General features: G+C 38.1%; 1 protein-coding gene across 1 annotated transcript; it reads right to left on the bottom strand.

Moving 5' to 3' along the window:
- Positions 1-6176: 6176 nt before the first annotated feature.
- LOC137724970 (secreted RxLR effector protein 161-like) lies at positions 6177-6725 on the bottom strand. The gene has a single exon (XM_068463595.1). It carries the CDS (start codon positions 6723-6725, stop codon positions 6177-6179), a length of 549 nt encoding a protein of 182 aa, XP_068319696.1.
- Between the last annotated feature and the right edge of the window lie 13519 nt (positions 6726-20244).

A 20244-nucleotide genomic window follows, 5' to 3' on the forward strand; every position in this document is an offset into this window, starting at 1 on the left:
CAGCTAGATATATTGATGAATGCATGTGACTTGTTTGTGGTGAGTGAATGCATGTGATAAGGGAATTGGAAAGGTTTAAATGTCCTAAAACTAAAGGGAACAAGGTTCCAACACTTTGGTCTTCAATTTCGTCCAACATTTTGGCGCCAAGCATAAGCTATCCATCCTTAGCCCAAAAGTGCTCCAAAAGTCTCCAAAATGCATCTTTTTGCTCCTTTAGCCCTTTGGACCTACAAACACACGAAAATAGCTTAAAGGACTAAAATAACTAAAGAAACATAACGTAAATGCACGAGAACAAGCCATTTAAGTCGCATGAATATGCTCCTATCAACCAACCATGTTCTCCAGTGCGAGAGGGTAAACCAATTCCCCGACACCTACATGGGTCAGCTCTCCAAGATGGGAGGATAAACTCTACACTCCGAATATCCAGACGTGGATAAGCCTGGCTACCCTAGTATAACTACATGCACGATGGCTTGCGCTGGGATTCCTAGAAGTAGCCATAATGGACATTTTCAAGGCTTAGCTAATTGAAGGATTTGGGGTCTCCTGGCCTAATCTATGGGGAACCGGGATGTCTGGGTACCGCAATACATCCGATGGACGGCTGCCCTAGAACCCTAAAGCTACTACCTGATGTGAAAATTTACTTGACTCACAAATTAAACCCTATTGTTAACAATTGTAGTATATATGTAAGTAGGGATCGTTCTAGATCGGGGATTAACTAGGGATGCTAATCAACACAAATAAGACTCAAAAACACTACACTAGACTGTATAGACTCAAAACTAGCTTAAAACACTCAAAACAACAACAAACAATCAAAATGACTCAATTCTAGACCTCACAAGTGATTTTGACGAAAATAAAACTTAACTTGACTCAAAAGACTAAAAGAAAACAGATTTTGACTCAAATAACAAGACTAAATGAAGGGGGATTGTTTTTGATGAATTTAAAACTTAAAACAGAAACTTTGCATAAAACACTTTGTAAAAATGAATTTGGGTGAATTAAATGGGTGAAAGGCTAGTTAGAGGGTCCTTCTCCACACATGATATATGCATACAAACCAATTTCCAGTTATTATTCCTTTAGACTATGAATGACAACGCCCCAAATTAACTGTGATAGCACAAATTAACTTTCTGATTTTCCTTAATTCATTGAATTGGATGGGATATGCATCACAACCAAAGTATCCTTATCAAGTTCCCTAACTATGAAAAGCATGATAGAAAATCATATCTAAGGTCATTAAGTTCTTTGAAAACCATAAGCATTGACAAGGCATTCGTAACTATGAAAAGCATGATACCTCATACCAAGGATTTACTTAACACAATCATGACTAGTGACTTCCACTACTTGTGAATATAAGTTCATAATGATTAGGTGAAACTCCCTTATAATGTAGCATCAAATTCATGCATGCAAATTAAGTGTCGACCCCCAATCAACACACATAAACAAGTTTTGATAACTTAGATAAGCAAATCACATTCACGGCTTAAGAAACAATAATTGGATGTAATCAATTCATATAAAACATATAATCATGGTTTCGAATTCACCTCTAACTAAAAAGAAATTAGTTCAACATGTTCATCATAGTTGAAAACCAAATTAACATAAACATTGAACTAAAACTAAGGATAGAAAGAACTAAGAAACGCTCCACACTCCAATGGCATGCACGACACTCCCTTTGAATGGCAAATTGCACAAGTCCTCTTCTCCTTCCTTCCTTGCTTGTGGCACTAGGGTGATGTGGTGTGAATTATGGTATTTGATGGCTGAATGTATGAATGAGTGAATGGATGAATGGATGGTTGAAACCTATGACAAAGTCTTATATTTATAGGCTAAGTCTTGCACAATTTCTGAAGGAAAAGGATTGCACAATCCTAGGGGAAAAAGGTTAAGGTTTGGCAGAAACCAAGGGAGAAAGGGTTAGGGAATACACGGCAGGGATTTGGGGTTTCCAGAGGGAATAGGTGCGGCACCTTTTTAGGAGGAAGATAGGGCTTCTAGAAAGAATGTTTCAGAATAGATTTCTAAGCCTAAAGGGATAAGGACATATGACATAGGTGTAGGACATGAATTACAACGCCTAAACCACCAAGGAATGGCATATATGCAGCACACAAGGGATAAGGTCTCTAGAATCTGAGTTATGTATTTAAATGTATAACTAATCCCTTCTAAATAGCTAGAATTAAGGCACAAACTGATTTGGATAAGAAAAGATAGGATAATGCTAGATTTAGGAAAGGATAAGGTTAGCTAGGATAGGATAAGATAAGGTTGGATAATGTTCCTTATTTCTTGCTCTTTCCTTATCTTCTTTGTATTTGAACTTGTTTCTCCAAATTTGTAGCATTTCCTAGCCTCTCTTGACTTCAATTTCGTCCATCCACCTTGCTCCACTCATAAGCTATCCAATTGATGCCCAAAACTGCTCCAAATGGCTCCAAAATGCACTTTCTTGCTCCTTTTGCCATTAGGACCTACAAACATACGAAAATAACTTAAAAGACTATAATAAGTAGTAATTAACTAACTAAATGCAAGGAAACAACATAGTTAAGTAGCATAAATATGCTCCTATCAAATTCCCCCACACTTTGCTTTTGCTAGTCCTCGAGCAAAACGAAATAAACAAAACAAACAAGACACAATCTAAACCTTCCAACAATTGCCTCAGGGATTTCCAATGCAACATGTCATATTATAGATTACTACTCCCATAGAATTTAGTTATCCCTACCCTCGAGCATATACTTAACCATAGTCACCACTCACGAGCTCTCATTTAATCAATTAAAACATGATTTTGAATGTAGTAACATGCCTTAGAGAATTCCCTCAATTCCTCACTGGATACACTCTATTTTCACATAGATTTTCTGACTACACTTCCTACACTAAGTACATGTGAAAAGATTGATGTAAACATGTAGACTAATACTCACATATGTATAATCAAAGAAGGCACTTTCTGGAATTATTAACATGTATATGATCTCATGAATGGAATGCCACTACTGAGACGCGAGAACAGGGATACCATATGCTCAAACCAATTTTAAACTCCACATATTGAAACACATAACAATCAAGATAGAAGTCTAAGGGTTGTAACGGGGCTAAGGTATTGGCTAACAAAGAAAGGTAAGGCTAAACAAAAGTTCTTAAAGCAATAGTAAGCAAAGTAATGAAATTGACACTTAGAATTCACTTTTGATGCAGAAATCAACTTTTAAACACAAAGGAAGATTCACACATCACTTAGGGCCAAATTCAAACTTTTGGACCCTTTCTTCAACAATCAACACTTGTGAGTTCATTCTCACTTATTTTCAACTCTTTTTTCTTTTTCTTCAACTTTTCTTCTTCTTTTTCTTTCTTTTTCACGTTTTTTTTTCTCCATGCCCTATTCTTTTCTTTGGCACATAAATCATCCATCCTCCTAGATTCCCCCGAAAAATCCTTCCCCCACACTTGTTACAATTTTTAGATCAAAAGGAATTCCCTCTAAGTCATGCTTTACTATCCTTTAAGAATAAGGGTATTGATAGTCCTATTCTAGGCTAGGTAAAGATAATGTGGTTAACAAAGAAAATAGGCTAATTAAGGCTCAAAGGGGTTAAACCTACAATACAAATGCAAAGGGTAAGGCTTTTTGGCTCTGGTTTAACTAAACAACTTCATCTTATTGTATGTTATGCAATCAATATCATGCTTTGAATGAAATGAGCATGAGTTCTAGTATTTGGAACTATAGTGATGAAACACATTCTAAGTAGTAACCAAGCAAAGAATAATGAGATCATGCAATGACTTTAGAAAACAAAAATTCAAGATTAATAACACTCTAAATAAAGTTTAGGCTCAAGTCCCTCAGGGTTGTAGCATTAGTTTGAGTTCCTTCCTGCAAGCATGTTACAAGAACTGATTTTTACCTTTGTGATTAAATGTGAATTCGTAAATGTCAACTACAACTAAGCATAAACCAAAGAGCATATCAAACTTCCATCCATGTTTGTAAGTTTCTTTAATAGTCTTGCAATTAAAAACCAAATCCTCATCATTGTGTTGGAAGGTATCCTAAGACACAAACAAACATAAAAACAAAAATGACTCTAAAAACAACTCTTTTTGGGTTTTTAAAACACTCTTTTCGATTTTAATTTTCGGATTTTCTGTTTAAGACACATAAAAACACTTCAAAACACACTAAAAACACTTAAAAACAGTGAATAATAACTTTAGAAGTGATAGGTGATAAAATCGCACGAAAATCATGCAAAAACAGCTTGTTTACCCCCCCAACACTTAAACCAAACATGGTCCTCAATGTTTTAAGCATAGACTCACAAACAAACAACCAAATAACACAACTAACGAACATGATAAACATGGCAAAGTAAAAGCGATAAAGAGTGTGGTTATGGAGTGTTGGAGCTTCATAGTTCTTCTTTATTTGCGTGGGTTGCCTCCCAAGAAGCGCTTGCTTTAACGTCTTCCAGCCAGACGATACCTCGTTTTAAACTTCATTGGAGCCCATGGTATGGAGAGGTATCTCCTCCACTACATGCTCCTCAAAGTGGTCATAGTATGGCTTCAACCGATGTCCATTGACTTTGAATTCGTTTCTGGTCTTTAAACTTTGAATTTGAACTGCATCATAAGGAAAGACATTAGTAATAACAAAATGACCAATCCACTTAGAACTTAACTTACCTGGAAACAATCGAAGGTGAGAATTGAAGAGTAACACTTTTTACCCAATTGAGAATGTCTTGCTACGAATCATCTTGTCATGGAAGGCTTTTGTTTTCTCCTTGTAAATTCGAGCATTCTCATAAGCTTCATTCCTTATTTCCTCAAGCTCATTCAATTGAAGCTTCCTATGGATTCCAGCGGCATCATGGTTCATATTGAAAGTTTTGACGGCCCAATGTGCTTTGTGCTCTAATTCAACGGGAAGATGACATGGTTTCCCATAGATGAGCCAAAATGGGGACATCCCAATTGGTGTTTTGTAGGCCGTACAATATGCCCACAATGCATCATTCAAACGCAAGCTCTAATCCTTCCGATTTGGCCCAACATTCTTCTCCAAAATCTATTTGACTTCTCGATTAGAAACTTCGGTTTGCCCACTTGTTTGAGGATGATAAGGTGTCGCCACCTTATGTATGACATTATACTTCTTGAGCAATGCCTCAATGGTTTGATTGCAAAAATGGGAGCCCCCATCACTTATAAGAACCCTTGGCATTCCAAATCTTGCAAATATGTTAGTGTTCACAAATTCTGCAACCATTTTGGAATCATTAGTACGGGTGGCTTTTGCTTCCACCCATTTTGAAACATAATCAACCATAGGTAAAATATAAACAAAACCATGAGATGAAGGAAAAGGACCCATAAAATCAATACCCCAAACATCAAAAATTTCAACCACAAGGATGGGGGCTTACGGCATTTGGTCTTTTGAACCAATGTTTTCGGTTCTTTGACAATGATCACATGTTATGCAAAAAGTTCTAGCATCCTTAAAGATAGTAAGCCAATAAAAACCACATTCAAGTACTTTACGTGCAGTCCTTTGAGTGCCAAAGTGACCTCCACATGCATAAGTGTGACAAAAAGTTAAAATTAAATTAAACTCCGATTCATGCACACACCTACGAATGAATTGGTCAGCACAATATTTCCACAAATAAGGTGTTGAAAACCCTAGGTTGAACACTCATTAAAGATCACGTAAACATATATTTGCTAGAACACTCAAATGTCTAGGAGAATGTCTCTGTTTATTCAAAGTGTAAACATGGCTTTTAAATAGCCTTACAAAGAGAACTGAAAACTAAAATTATGCAGCTCACGTTTCACAACCCTAAAAACGTGGTACAGGTCTAAATCAAACTCAAATAACTTATCCCTACAGACTAAGACTTATTAACAGCAACTGAAACAACCCTACAAACTAGGAGACCTAACCCTAATGGCTAGGAAGCCCTAACAACTTCAACATCCTCCCTTAAACTGAATGCTATCAGCAATCAGTTTATATCCACGAGTGAATGAACACCTAACAACCCCCGCAATTTCTGAAACACGTCCAGCTTCAGAGGCTTGGTCATGATGTCTGCCACCTACTCCTGCGACGAACATTGAGTCAACTCTACAACCTCATCTTTGGTAAGCTCTCGAAGAAAGTGGAACCGAACATCTATATGTTTGCTACACCCATGCATCACTGGGTTATTTGAGAGCTTAATGGTAGAACTATTATCACAGGAAATGGTTGTAAATTTATGCGAATCATGATTGAGCTGTCGCAAGATCCTCCTTAACCAGACTGCTTTACATGCACTTGAGGCTGCAGCTATAAACTCAGCTTCGGTGGTAGATAACGTGACCATCGGTTGTTTCTTTAAGGACCAAAAGACTGCCCCTGAACTTAACATAAAAACGTATCCAGAAGTACTCTTCCTATCATCCTGATCTCCAGCATAATCACTGTCAGTGTATCCGAAGAGTTCTTCTTCTCCTCCTTTCTTATAGACCAACCCAAAATTCACCGTGCCCTTCAAGTATCTCAACACCCTCTTTGCTGCTTTAAGATGCAACTCAGTAGGTCGTTCCACGAACCTACTGATAGGAGCATATTTATGCGACTTAAATGGCTTGTTCTCGTACATTTACGTTATGTTTCTTTAGTTATTTTAGTACTTTAAGCTATTTTCGTGTGTTTGTAGGTCCAAAGGGCTAAAGGAGCAAAAAGATGCATTTTGGAGACTTTTGGAGCACTTTTGGGCTAAGGACGGATAGCTTATGCTTGAAGCCAAAGTGTTGGACGAAATTGAAGACCTAATTGGAGCCAAAGTGTTGGAACCTTGTTCTCTTTAGTTTTAGGACATTTAAACCTTTCCTAATCCCAATCATGCCATGCATAACACACATCCATTCTAACACATTGTCATTGCACATGCATTTCCTTCATTAGTTAACCCACATGCACTTATCACTTATCATCACCACATATCATATCACTTAATCACTTATCACTTATCATCACCACTTAACCACTTATCATATCATAACCACATATCATATCACTTATCACTTATCACTTAACATATCATCCACCTACTTCACCTACAACATCCACCTACTTCACCTACAACATCCACCTACTTCACCTACAATATCCACTTCACCTACAACATCCACCTACTTCACCTACAACATCCACCTACTTCACCTACAACCTCCACTTACTTCACCAACCTCACACACTTACTTCACCTACAAATGACATAGCCATATGTTCCCTCCACTACTCCTATAAATACCCTTGCATTCATTCATTCATGGACATCTCATTTTCATACACAACACACCACAAACACATCCCTTTCTCTCTTAGCCGTGAGCTTCCCATCTCTCCCCTTATAATCAAAAAACCATTTTTCCATTCCCTTTCCACTTCTCCACCACTCCTTTTCCATTCCACACTTCCATCCCCCAAACCAATTATCCCTAGACCTTATGCTACAATAAAGAGGAAGAGAAGAGGGCCTAAACGTTCATACAATTCAAGTTTGAGTTGTTGGAATGTTTAGGCGTTTCTTTGATTTCAATGTTTAATTTCAATTCTCTTTGTTTTGTATGAGGAACTAAACCCCCCTTTAGCTAGGGGGGGATTCGAAATATATGTTTATGCTTGCATTTTGATTTGATTACTTCTAATTGCGTTTCATAAGTTGTGGATTCAATTTGTTTAACCGTTTGATTGATAACTTATTTATGTATGTTTATTAAGAATGCGCGCTTAATTTTCATGCATGAATATGACGCTAGAATATAAGTGAGTTTCACCTAATCGTTATGAACTTATATTCACAAGTAGTGGAGGTTGCTTATAAACAATCGCGTTAAACGAATTCTTGGCATAAGTTTCATGCAATCATAGTAACGAATGCCTCGTCAACACTTATAGTTTTCATGATGCTTAATGATTCTTGCTTGTTTCTCTATTATGCAATTCATGTAGGGAACTTGTGAGGAATGCTTTGGGTTGTCGTATGCAATCATCCAATTCATTAACTTAAGGAAAACTTGACGGTTAATTTAAGCGGACCTAATTAACCCGGGGTGTTGAGAATTCATGGTTTATTGAAGTGCAATTGGAAATCATTTTATTATGCAAGTGTAACATGTATGGAGATGAACCCCTTAGCTAGCCATACCATCCATTCATTTCCGTCAATTTCATATTTACAATTTGTTTTCTTTACAATCTATCCATTTTAGTTTAAATTCGTCCAAAATCAATCCCCCCATATTTCGTTTAAGTCTTAGTCTTAATCTTTCTTATTTTTAGTTTTGAATTCTTCGAGTTTAGTATAGCATTTTAGTTTGTGTTTTTAAAAGCATTTTGAGTCTTTTGATTTGTTTTAGTGTTTTAAAGTTTAGTTTTACATTCTTTGAGTCTAGTTTAGTGTTTTATATTATGTTTTTACGCTTTTAAGTCAAATCCAAGTGATTAACAATCCCTCCTAATCCCCGGTCCAGAACGATCCCTCACTTATCCATTCTACTACAATTGTCAAACGAGGGTTTAATTTGAGTGTCAAGTAAATCTCGCATCAAATTTTGGCGCCGTTGCCGGGGATTGGCAAATTTGCTAATCTCTTGGATTGTTTGTTTCTGTTATGTATTTTAGTTTTAGTTTTTTATTTTTGTTTTGTTTGTTGAATTCAAATACTAGAGAAGAACAACATGGCAGTTGATAATGCTTCTCTTTTGTCACAGCTCATGGAAAGGTCTCATATGCAAAGAGTTGATATATTGAATCTTCAATCAAGGAATAACGTGTTTTCCAATACTTACAATTCGGATTGGAGTGATCATTCAAACTCTATGTGGTGGGAACCTCAAAATGCTCAACAAGGAGGATATTGGCAGCCACCACAACCTCATATTCAATATGCCCAACCAAACTTATGTTCGTCAATAAATTATAATCAAAAGCTTGATGAATTAATTTGTTTGGTGCAGGGCTTACAAAATCAAGACAATGAGGCTCAACAAGAAGGATATTGGCAGCCGTATGAGGAGTTCTATTCAACGCCTATGCAGCCACCACAAAATGCCCAAAGTAATGTAGGTAATTCAAATGATAATGATACGATTTTTCAATTACTTACTACTCTGGAAAAGCAAATTGGGCAGATAGCGGAGTTCGAAGGACAATTTTGCGACCAAGGCGAACTCCCTAGTTCAACCATTGCAAATCAGAAGGGAGAATTTGAAACCACCAATGCTTTCATGTTGAGAAGTGACAAGGAGGTTGGAACGGACCCTCAACCATCAAAATCAAATCACAAGGAAGAGGAATACACCCAACCCACGGAAAGGGTGGAAACACCTTTGCCGGAGGCACCTATTGCTCCTATGCCATCTAATACAGGTATGGTTGTTCCAAATTTCATTATTTTTAACCCCGTTCTAACAAGTATCCCTATTCCTTGCAGATTCATGACTTCCAAGGAAGAAGAAGGTGAAAAAGACATCTTGGAAGCCCTTCCAAAGGTGACAAGTAGGGAATGTCATGAATTCATCAAAGAGGACGTTCTTGAAACCACAAAATCCAAAGAAGTTAAATTTGATGACATTGGACAAGTAATAACCATCATTTGCAATCTGGCCAAGTCCAATATCCCTGAAACTTTCAAAGGAGTGGTATTTGTCATTGAGTTCTTGTCGGACAAAACAAGTAAGTATTTTTTTCCAAATTCCATTAGATTTTATACTAACTTGCTATTTGTTTTTAATCAGGCACCTACACTAGAATTCAAACCAATGCCGGTTCACTTCAAGTATCACCTTCCATTCAAGGACCAATTCCATGCCGTTTGATTTTATTTATATATATATATAAAAAATAAAAAATAAAAAATAAAAAAAAAAAATAAAAAAGAAAGATACTAAACATGGAGAAAGGTGGAGCTTCACAAAGGTTGTTTACGTGAAGCCCCACTACGAGGCGCAGAAGCGGGAGGCATAGAAGCGGGAGGCATCGGAGCGGAAGCCATCGGAGCGGGAGGCATCGGAGCTAGAGCATTCCAGGCCTCAATACTTGGCCAAGCGCTGGATGACCCAGGAAAAAGGTGCCTCTGGAGATAAGACGCAAGCCTTTGACGGTCACTGTGAATTCGACCCTCAGATTCTTGCAGCTCATCAAGCTTCCTCTTCATCCCCGACGAATAGTTATTTGCAAGCACATGTAAACTTCTATTCTCGTACTTAAGCTGCTGGATCTCTTGCTTAAGTCTTTCCACCTCCGCCATCAACGATTCCACCTGACGAGAGCGGGCAAGCAGGCGTAGGCCCATGTTGGACACAGAGCTCGCACACTGAACACTAAGTGCGAGGGACTCTTGAACGGCCAACTCATCAGACCGTCCTGACAGCAGCCTACTATCTTTTGGAGTGAGGAGGTTTTTAGCTACTATTGTAGCTGTTGTGGCGTCCTGCATCACAGAGTCTTCACCTGAAAGAGGACCGTTAGAAGATAAAAAAGAAGGGCGCCATACATTACCTTGACGGGGCGCAACCGGATCGCTGCTGAGACTCAAATCTAAGCTAAGGTTCGATGAGTTTGCCATTTTTTTCAAAAGTGTTCAAAGAGAAGGGGTGGATGGAGTTAAAAATTTCACAAAGGGCCGGAGTCGAGTTTCAGGAATGGGAAATCTTCAGAGTGTGTATGTTGGCGGTGATCGATAGCTCTATAAAATGCCAAGGCGACGCGTCCACCGATTCAAAGAGCCGGATTTTCCGGCGTAAGTTAGGCGACGCTCCCTCGGCTTTTCAGAAAACGCGTTCAACTTTGTCAAAAGATTTCTGACAAAGCTGAAAACACGTGGAGGCCATCATCGCAACTACACGTCTTTAGCCGACAAGCGCAAAGTTCGGCGACGCTTTCTCTGCTTTTCAGAAAACGCGTGCAGCTTTGTCAAAAGGAGCCGCATCTGCACTACCACGTGTCGTTCAGAAAGAGAAGGGGCGTCGTTCAGAAATCGAAGGGGCGCCTGCTCAGAAATCGAAGAGGCGTATTCAAAGATCGAAGAGGCGCCACTATTTCAAAAAGCCGGATTTGCGGGATCAAAACGTTTGTCGACAAGGGTAAAAAGTACCACCACTTGATATTATCTCTATATATGTCGACCTTCGTCTTTTATGGCAGGGCAAACCTGAAGAAAATGCCCAACTCTCCCTCACCTCTGAGGGCGCACTCCCAGCAAAGCCTTTCAAAATACTCAATTCTTTCTTCTTCCCCAAAGATGATACCAGATGCCTGGAGTACATATGACCCAGGAGGAAACGGCGGATTGAAGCATGTGCTGATTCATTCACCGCTTCTTCAAAGCAAAGGTATCTCATATCATCAAGGTCAAAAGCAAAAGTATCTCATATCATGATCTTTCCCTGTCTTTTTCTTTGTCCTTGTTCTTACTCGCATGGCAAAGTGATAGGAGCATATTTATGCGACTTAAATGGCTTGTTCTCGTACATTTACGTTATGTTTCTTTAGTTATTTTAGTTCTTTATGCTTCTTTTGTGTGTTTTCAGGTTCTAAAGGCAAAGTATGCAAAAGGATGCCTTTTGGAGCCTTTTGGAGCAAATTAGAGATTGGAATGGATATCATATGCTTGGAGCCAAAAGGATGGACGAAATTGAAGACTTGAAGTAGGAAAGTTAAATCCTAAAAAGACCTCATGTTTGAGCATCATTGAAAACTCCTACGCATTTTAGAACACAAAAACAACATTCCTAGCAACCTTAGGACATTGTCGTGTGTTTCCTTGTGTCTCTCTTCCTTGCCATGCAAGGAAGGGCTTTGTTCCCTATTTTAAATACTTAAACACTACCACTTATCATTCACCACTTATCATATCATACATTCATTTATCACTTATCATAATCATTCACTTATCACTTAACATATCATACACTTATCACTTATCACTCATAATCACCTACAACATCCACCTACTTCACCTACAACATCCACCTACTTCACCTACAAATGACATAGCCATATGTTCCCTCCACTACTCCTATAAATACCCTTGCATTCATTCACTCCCCATTCAATTCACATCTCTCCATTTCTCACACCACAACACAAACACACACCATCTTCACATCCTAAAATTCATTTCCTTGCCGTGGGTTTCTTTCCATTTTCTATCTTTCCTCATCCATTTCCATAAGTCCCCAATCCATTCAACACACCAACAACATCCCTTAGACCTTGTGCCATAATAACGAAGAAGAGAAGAGTGCCTAAACGTTCATACAATTCAAGTTTGAGTTGTTGGAATGTTTAGGTGTTTCTTTGATTTCAATGTTTAAATTCAATTTTCTTTGTTTTGTAATGGAAGAGAAGAGTGCCTAAACGTTCATACAATTCAAGTTTGAGTTGTTGGAATGTTTAGGTGTTTCTTTGATTTCAAAGTTATGAGGAACTAAACCCCCTTTAGCTAGGGGGTGATTCAAAATACAAGTTTATGCTTGCATTATGAATTGATTAACTTTCGTTGGAATTTCATAAGTTGTTGATTCAATTTGTTTAACCGTTTGATTGATAACTTATTTATGTATGTTTATTAAGAATGCGCGCTTAATTTTCATGCATGAATATGACGCTAGAATATAAGTGAGTTTCACCTAATTGTTATGAACTTATATTCACAAGTAGTGGAGGTTGCTTATAAACAATCGCGTTAAATGAATTCTTGGCATAAGTTTCATGCGTATTCCATAGTAACGAATGCCTCGTCAACACTTATAGTTTTCGTAATGCTTAATGATCTTTGATTGTATCTTTATTGTGCTTTTCACGTAAAGGACTTTTGGAGAATGTGGTGAATTGCGTTGCGCTAACCCATCCAATTCATTAACTTAAGGAAAACTTGACGGTTAATTTAAGCGGACCTAATTAACCCGGAGTGTTGAGTTTCATAATTTATCGAAAGACCAACTGAGAATCAATCTTGTATGCAAGTGTAACATGTGTGGAGAAGAACCCCTTGGCTATTCCATCATCCATATTTTATTCACATTCATATTTACATTCTGTTTTAATTGCAATTTGTTCATTTAGTTTAATTCTATCAAAACCTAAATCCCCCTTTACTTTAATGTCAAATTAGTTAGAAATCAATTTAGTTTGTGTTTTTAAGAGTTTTGAGTCTTTTGAACTTGTTAGAATCAGTTTAGTTTATGTTTTAAAGTATTTTTGAATTCTTTGAGTCTAGTTTAGTGTTTTATATTGTTTTTACGTTTTTAAGTCAGTTTCCAAGAGATTAACAATCCCTCCTAATCCCCGGTCCAGAACGATCCCTACTTACATACTTACTACAATTGATAAAAAGAGGGTTTAATTTGTGTGCGTATAAATAACGCATCAAATTTTGGCGCCGTTGCCGGGGATTAGCAACTTTGCTAATCCCTTGGTTCTTTTTTTTTTTTTTTTGGTTTAGTTGTTTTCGTTTTAGTTTCTAACTTAGTGTTGTTTTCTTTGTTTGTTGTTACTTTTGATATTTGATTTAGTTCTCTTTCTTTGATTTTAGGTACTAGAGAAGTAAGATATGGATTTTGCTAGCATTCAAGCTCAATTGGCAAATCTTACTTCTAAATTGTCGCCGTATGCCGAAAGGACCACAATGCAGAGTGTCCCTACATTTGGTGCTTCATATAGGCAAGGATTTCAAGCCAATCAATGTCCACAAAGAGATTGGAGGGATCATTCAAACTCTATATGGTGGGAAGATCAACAAGTTCAACGTGAAGCATATTGGCAACCATATGAGGAGTTCTATTCAAGACCTATGCAGCCACCACAACTTCATATGCAATATGCTCAATTAAATTCAAGTTCGCCAATAGATTATATTCAAATTCTTAATGAAATAAATTCTTTGGCGCAGGGGTCACAAAATCAAGCCAAGGAGGCTCAACAAGAAGCATATTGGCAACCATATGAGGAGTTCAATACAACACCTATGCAGCCACCACAACCTCCCCCACAACAATTCCAATCAAGTTCAAGTATGTCCATGGATAATGATAAAAATTTTCAATTACTAACCTCTTTGACGCAGGACGAACAAAATCAAGACAAGAAGTTGGGTAAATTGGACGAGCAATTTGGGCAGATTATGGAGTTCATGAAACAAATTCAAGAGCAAAGTGAACTTTCCAACTCAACTATTGAAAACTCGAAGGAAGATTTTGAAATCCATAAAGCTATCACTTTGGGAAGTGCTATGGAGGTTGGAGCTGACCTAAAAATGTCCAAACATAGCCTAGAAGTGGATGAAGAGCTGCTAATTGAGGATGAGGAAGAAGACATGCACACGGCAAGGGTAGAACAACCCTTGCCGCAGCCCCCTAAGCCCTCTAAACCACCCACCACCAGTAAGGACGTCCCAACTCCATGTTATTCTGATGTTATTCCACCCAATGTCCATTTTCCTAGCAGGTTTTTGATTCCCAACCAAGAAGAGAGTAAAAAGGACATCGTGGAAGCCTTCCCAAAGGTACAAAATGCTATTCAAATTCTTGGTGCAACACAGCAAGTTTTAGATGGTGTTGAATTCTTCAAAGGACTTTGTACACCAAGAAGAATGATTCAAGAGAAGGTAGTGGCTGGAGAAGATGTAGAAGGCATCAAAGAGGACATATTTGAAACCACAATTCCCAAGGAAGTTGGATTTTATGACACGGGACAAGTCATAACTTTCGAAGGGGTGTTTATTCTGGAGTTCATTTTGGAGCACACAGGTAAGCCGCCTCCCCGAATTTCAATTTTCTTTTATACTAACATGTGGTTAATGATTCAGGCACCCAATCTGGAATTTAAACTATTACCGGATCATTTCAAGTATCACCGCCCATTCAAAGATAAATTTCATGCCGTTTGATTTTATTTATGTAAAAAAAAAAAAAAAAAAAAAAAAAAAAAAGATACTAAACATGGAGAAAGATGGAGCCTTCACAGAGGATGTTTAATTGAAGCCCCGCTACGAGGCGTCGAAGCAGAAGGAATAGAAGCGGAAGGCATAGGAGCGGAAGGCGCAGAAGCGGGAGGCATCGGAGCGGAAGCCATCGGAGCTAGAGCATTCCAGGCCTCAATACTTGGCCAAGCGCTGGACGACCCAGGAAAAAGGTGCCTCTGGAGACAAGCCGCAAGCCTTTGACGGTCACTGTGAATTCGACCCTCAGATTCTTGCAGCTCATCAAGCTTTCTCTTCATGCCCGACGAATAGTTATTTGCAAGCACATGCAAACTTCTATTCTCGTACTTAAGCTGCTGGATCTCTTGCTTAAGACTCTCCACCTCTGCCATCAATGATTCCACCTGACGGGAGCGGGCAAGCAGGCGTTGGCCCATGTTGGACACAGAACTCGCACACTGAACACTAAGTGCGAGGGACTCTTGAACGGCCAACTCATCGGACCGTCCTGACAGCAGCCTACTATCTTTTGGAGTGAGGAGGTTCCTAGCTACTATTGTAGCTGTTGTGGCGTCCTGCATCACGGAGTCTTCACCTGTAAGAAGACCGTTAGAAGATAAGAAAGAAGGGCGCCATACGTTACCTTGACGCGGCGCGCCCGTATCACTGCTAAGGCTCAATTCCAAGCTAAGGTTCGATGAGTTTGCCATTTTTCAAAAGTGTTCAAAGAAAAGGGATGGAGTTAAATTTCAAAGGGCCGGAGTCGATCTTCAAGAATGGGAAATCTTCAGAGAGTGTTTGTTGTGGTGATCGATAGCTCAATAAAAAAGCCAAGGCGACGCGTCCACCGATTCAAAAAGCCGGAATTTCCGGCGTAATTTTGGCGACGCTTTCTCGGCTTTTCAGAAGACGCGTTCAACTTTGTCAAAAGATTTCTTCTTTTCAGACAACACGTGGAGGCCATCACCGCAACTACATATCTTTAGCCGACAAGCGCAAAGTTCGGCGACGCTTTCTCTGCTTTTCAGAAGACGCGTGCAGCTTTGTCAAAAGGAGCCGCATCTGCACTACCACGTGTCGTTCAGAAAGCGAAGGGGCGTCGTTCAGAAATTGAAGGGGCGCCTGCTCAGAAATCGAAGAGGCGTATTCAGAGATCGAAGAGGCGCCACTATTTCAAAAAGCCGGAATTGCGGGATCAAAACGTTTGTCGACAAGGGTAAAAAGTACCACCACTTGATATTATCTCTATATATGTCGACCTTCGTCTTTTATGGCAGGGCAAACCTGAAGAAAATGCCCAACTCTCCCTCACCTCTGAGGGCGCACTCCCAGCAAAGCCTTTCGAAATACTAAATTTTTTCTTCTTCCCCAAAGATGATACCAGATGCCTGGAGTAAAGATGACTCAGGAGGAAATACATGTGCTGATTCATGCACCGCTTCTTCAAAAGCAAAGGTATCTCATATCATCAAGGTCAAAAGCAAAAGTATCTCATATCATGCTCTTTCCCTGTCTTTTTCTTTGTCCTTGTTCTTACTCGCATGGCAAAGTAAAAGAAGCAATCAGCCGGCACTTGGAGTCAATCTTCCGATCTGGAGCCAACTGCCTGGAACCTATTCCTGATTGCTTACCTAGCGTTGCTCTCGAGTAGTCATCTTCAATGGTTGATACACTTCCGGAGAAGGGACCACTTCTGCAAAGGGGAGCGAGTAAGGCAAGTGAAAATGATACATTGAAGCATGTGGAGACAAACATAGGCTGAGTTATCCTCCAACCCTTTTCAATACGAATTGGAAAGATTGAACAAAGAAACAGATAAAAGGGATAAGCTCAGACCTTCGGGGGAGACCAAAATGAACCATCATGCTGCCCAGTTCAAGAAGTAGCACAAAGGAAAATCAACGATGGGCAGAAACCAGTTCAAGAGTAAGCCTGTGGAATCACAAAGATCAAAAGCCTCAATGCAATTACCAAGGAGAAGATGGAATTTACACTCTATAACCAGATTTGCGTCTCTAAACTCTTCTCTTTGTTAATTACATTCTGCCATGTTTAGTATGTTTAAGTGCTTTTTGTGTATTTACTTATGCTTTGTGTGAATCTATGCTTAAAACATTGAGGACAATGTTTGATTTAAGTGTGGGGGGGGGTAACTAAGTATGTTGATGCAAATTCGTTGAATTTTATCACCCATAACTTCAAGTGTTGTTCCTTGCTGTTTTAAATGTTTTTAAGGTGTTTTTAAACTGTTTTAGCGTGTTTTGTTTTATAACTCCGAAAATCACATAAAAATTTGAAAAACATTTTTTTGAAAAGCCTAAAAAGAGTGTTTTGAGTTGTTTTTGTGTCTTAGGGAACCTTCCAACGTTATGATGAGGATTTGGTTTGTAATTGCATGACTGTTAAAAAGAGTTATAAACATGGATGAAAGTTTGATTTACTCTTGGTATATGTTTAGTTATGGTTATAATGTATGACTTCACATGCAATCATAAAAGAAAAATTCGTTTTTGTAACATGCTTGAAGGAAGGAACTCATAATAACGCTACATCCCTGTGAGACTCGAGCCATTACCTTCTTTGGAGAGTTATATTCTGTGATTCTTTGTTTTCTAAAGTTGTTGCATGATCTCATTATTCCTTGCTTGGTTGCTACTTAGATGGCGTTTCATCATATAGTTCCAAATGCTAGAACTCATGCCCATTTCATTCAAAGCATGTTATTGATTTGCATAACACATATTCAAGAAGAAGTTGTGTAGTGACCACCACCATAGCCAAATAGCCTTACTTCCCATACTTCGTATATGTTGTAAGTTTTAACCCCGTTGAGCCTTGTTTAGCCTTTATTCTTTGTTTACCCACATTTTCCTCACCTAGCCTAGTTTAGGACAATCCCCACCCTTGTTCTTAAAAGATAGTGAGCATGACTTAATTGAATTCCTTTTGAGTTACATTATGAAAGAAAATAAGTGTGGGGGAGAGAATGTTTAATTGTTGATGTTTTGAGATTCAAAAGAAAAAAAAAAAAAAAAAAAAAAAAAAAAAAAAAAAAAAAGAGAAGAAAAAAAAAATGAAAGAATAAGTGATTGAAGAAAGGTTCCAAAACACCAATTTTGGGTGTAAATTGTCTAAACTCTTCCTTTTTGTTCAAAAGTTGAGTTTTCATTCAAAAGTGAATTCTAAGTTGATTCAAATGCTTTGCTCACTATTTCTTTAAAAACCTTTGTTTTCCATATCCCTTCTTTGTTATCCACATACCCCAAGCCCCGTTACAACCCTTGACTTCTATCTTGAGTGTTGTGTATTTCAATTTGTGGAGTTTGAACTTGGTATGGGCTTATGGTGTCACTGGTTCTCACGTCTAAGTAGTAGCATTCCATTCATGAGATCATATCTAAACATGCTTATTAACTCCAGAAAATGCTTTCCTTATTATAACATATGTGAGTGTTCGTCTACATGTTTACATCAATCTTCTCACGTATACCTAGTGTAGGGTGTGTAGTCAGAAAATCTGTGTGAAAAACGAGAGTACATCTAGTAAGAAATTGAGGGAATTCTCTAAGGCATGTTACTACATTCAAAACATGGTTTTAAATGCTTAATTGTGAACTAGTATGTGGTGACTATGAGTAAGAATGTACTTAAGTGTAAAGATGGCTCAAATATGTGAGAATAATGATTTTTAATTTGTCATGTGCATTGGAAGTCCCTGATACGATTGTTGGAAGGTGTAGGTTGTGTTTTGTTCTTTTTGTTTTGTTTTTCTGTTTTGCTCGAGGACTAGCAAAAGCTAAGTGTGGGGGTATTTGATAGGAGCATATTTATGCGACTTAAATGGCTTGTTCTCGTACATTTACGTTATGTTTCTTTAGTTATTTTAGTTCTTTATGCTTCTTTTGTGTGTTTTCAGGTTCTAAAGGCAAAGTATGCAAAAGGATGCCTTTTGGAGCCTTTTGGAGCAAATTAGAGATTGGAATGGATATCATATGCTTGGAGCCAAAAGGATGGACGAAATTGAAGACTTGAAGTAGGAAAGTTAAATCCTAAAAAGACCTCATGTTTGAGCATCATTGAAAACTCCTACGCATTTTAGAACACAAAAACAACATTCCTAGCAACCTTAGGACATTGTCGTGTGTTTCCTTGTGTCTCTCTTCCTTGCCATGCAAGGAAGGGCTTTGTTCCCTATTTTAAATACTTAAACACTACCACTTATCATTCACAACATATCATTCACCACTTATCATATCATACATTCATTTATCACTTATCATAATCATTCACTTATCACTTAACATATCATACACTTATCACTTATCACTCATAATCACCTACAACATCCACCTACTTCACCTACTTCACCTACAACATCCACCTACTTCACCTACAACATCCACCTACTTCACCTACAAATGACATAGCCATATGTTCCCTCCACTACTCCTATAAATACCCTTGCATTCATTCACTCCCCATTCAATTCACATCTCTCCATTTCTCACACCACAACACAAACACACACCATCTTCACATCCTAAAATTCATTTCCTTGCCGTGGGTTTCTTTCCATTTTCTATCTTTCCTCATCCATTTCCATAAGTCCCCAATCCATTCAACACACCAACAACATCCCTTAGACCTTGTGCCATAATAACGAAGAAGAGAAGAGTGCCTAAACGTTCATACAATTCAAGTTTGAGTTGTTGGAATGTTTAGGTGTTTCTTTGATTTCAATGTTTAAATTCAATTTTCTTTGTTTTGTAATGGAAGAGAAGAGTGCCTAAACGTTCATACAATTCAAGTTTGAGTTGTTGGAATGTTTAGGTGTTTCTTTGATTTCAAAGTTATGAGGAACTAAACCCCCTTTAGCTAGGGGGTGATTCAAAATACATGTTTATGCTTGCATTATGAATTGATTAACTTTCGTTGGAATTTCATAAGTTGTTGATTCAATTTGTTTAACCGTTTGATTGATAACTTATTTATGTATGTTTATTAAGAATGCGCGCTTAATTTTCATGCATGAATATGACGCTAGAATATAAGTGAGTTTCACCTAATTGTTATGAACTTATATTCACAAGTAGTGGAGGTTGCTTATAAACAATCGCGTTAAATGAATTCTTGGCATAAGTTTCATGCGTATTCCATAGTAACGAATGCCTCGTCAACACTTATAGTTTTC

The sequence above is a fragment of the Pyrus communis genome, chromosome 2, assembly GCF_963583255.1.
Source record: "Pyrus communis chromosome 2, drPyrComm1.1, whole genome shotgun sequence".
Lineage (NCBI taxonomy): Eukaryota > Viridiplantae > Streptophyta > Magnoliopsida > Rosales > Rosaceae > Pyrus > Pyrus communis.

Excerpts from the sequence above, each read along its gene's own strand:
- LOC137724970 (XM_068463595.1), bottom strand. The coding sequence starts at position 6,725 with ATGTACGAGAACAAGCCATTTAAGTCGCATAAATATGCTCCTATCAGT.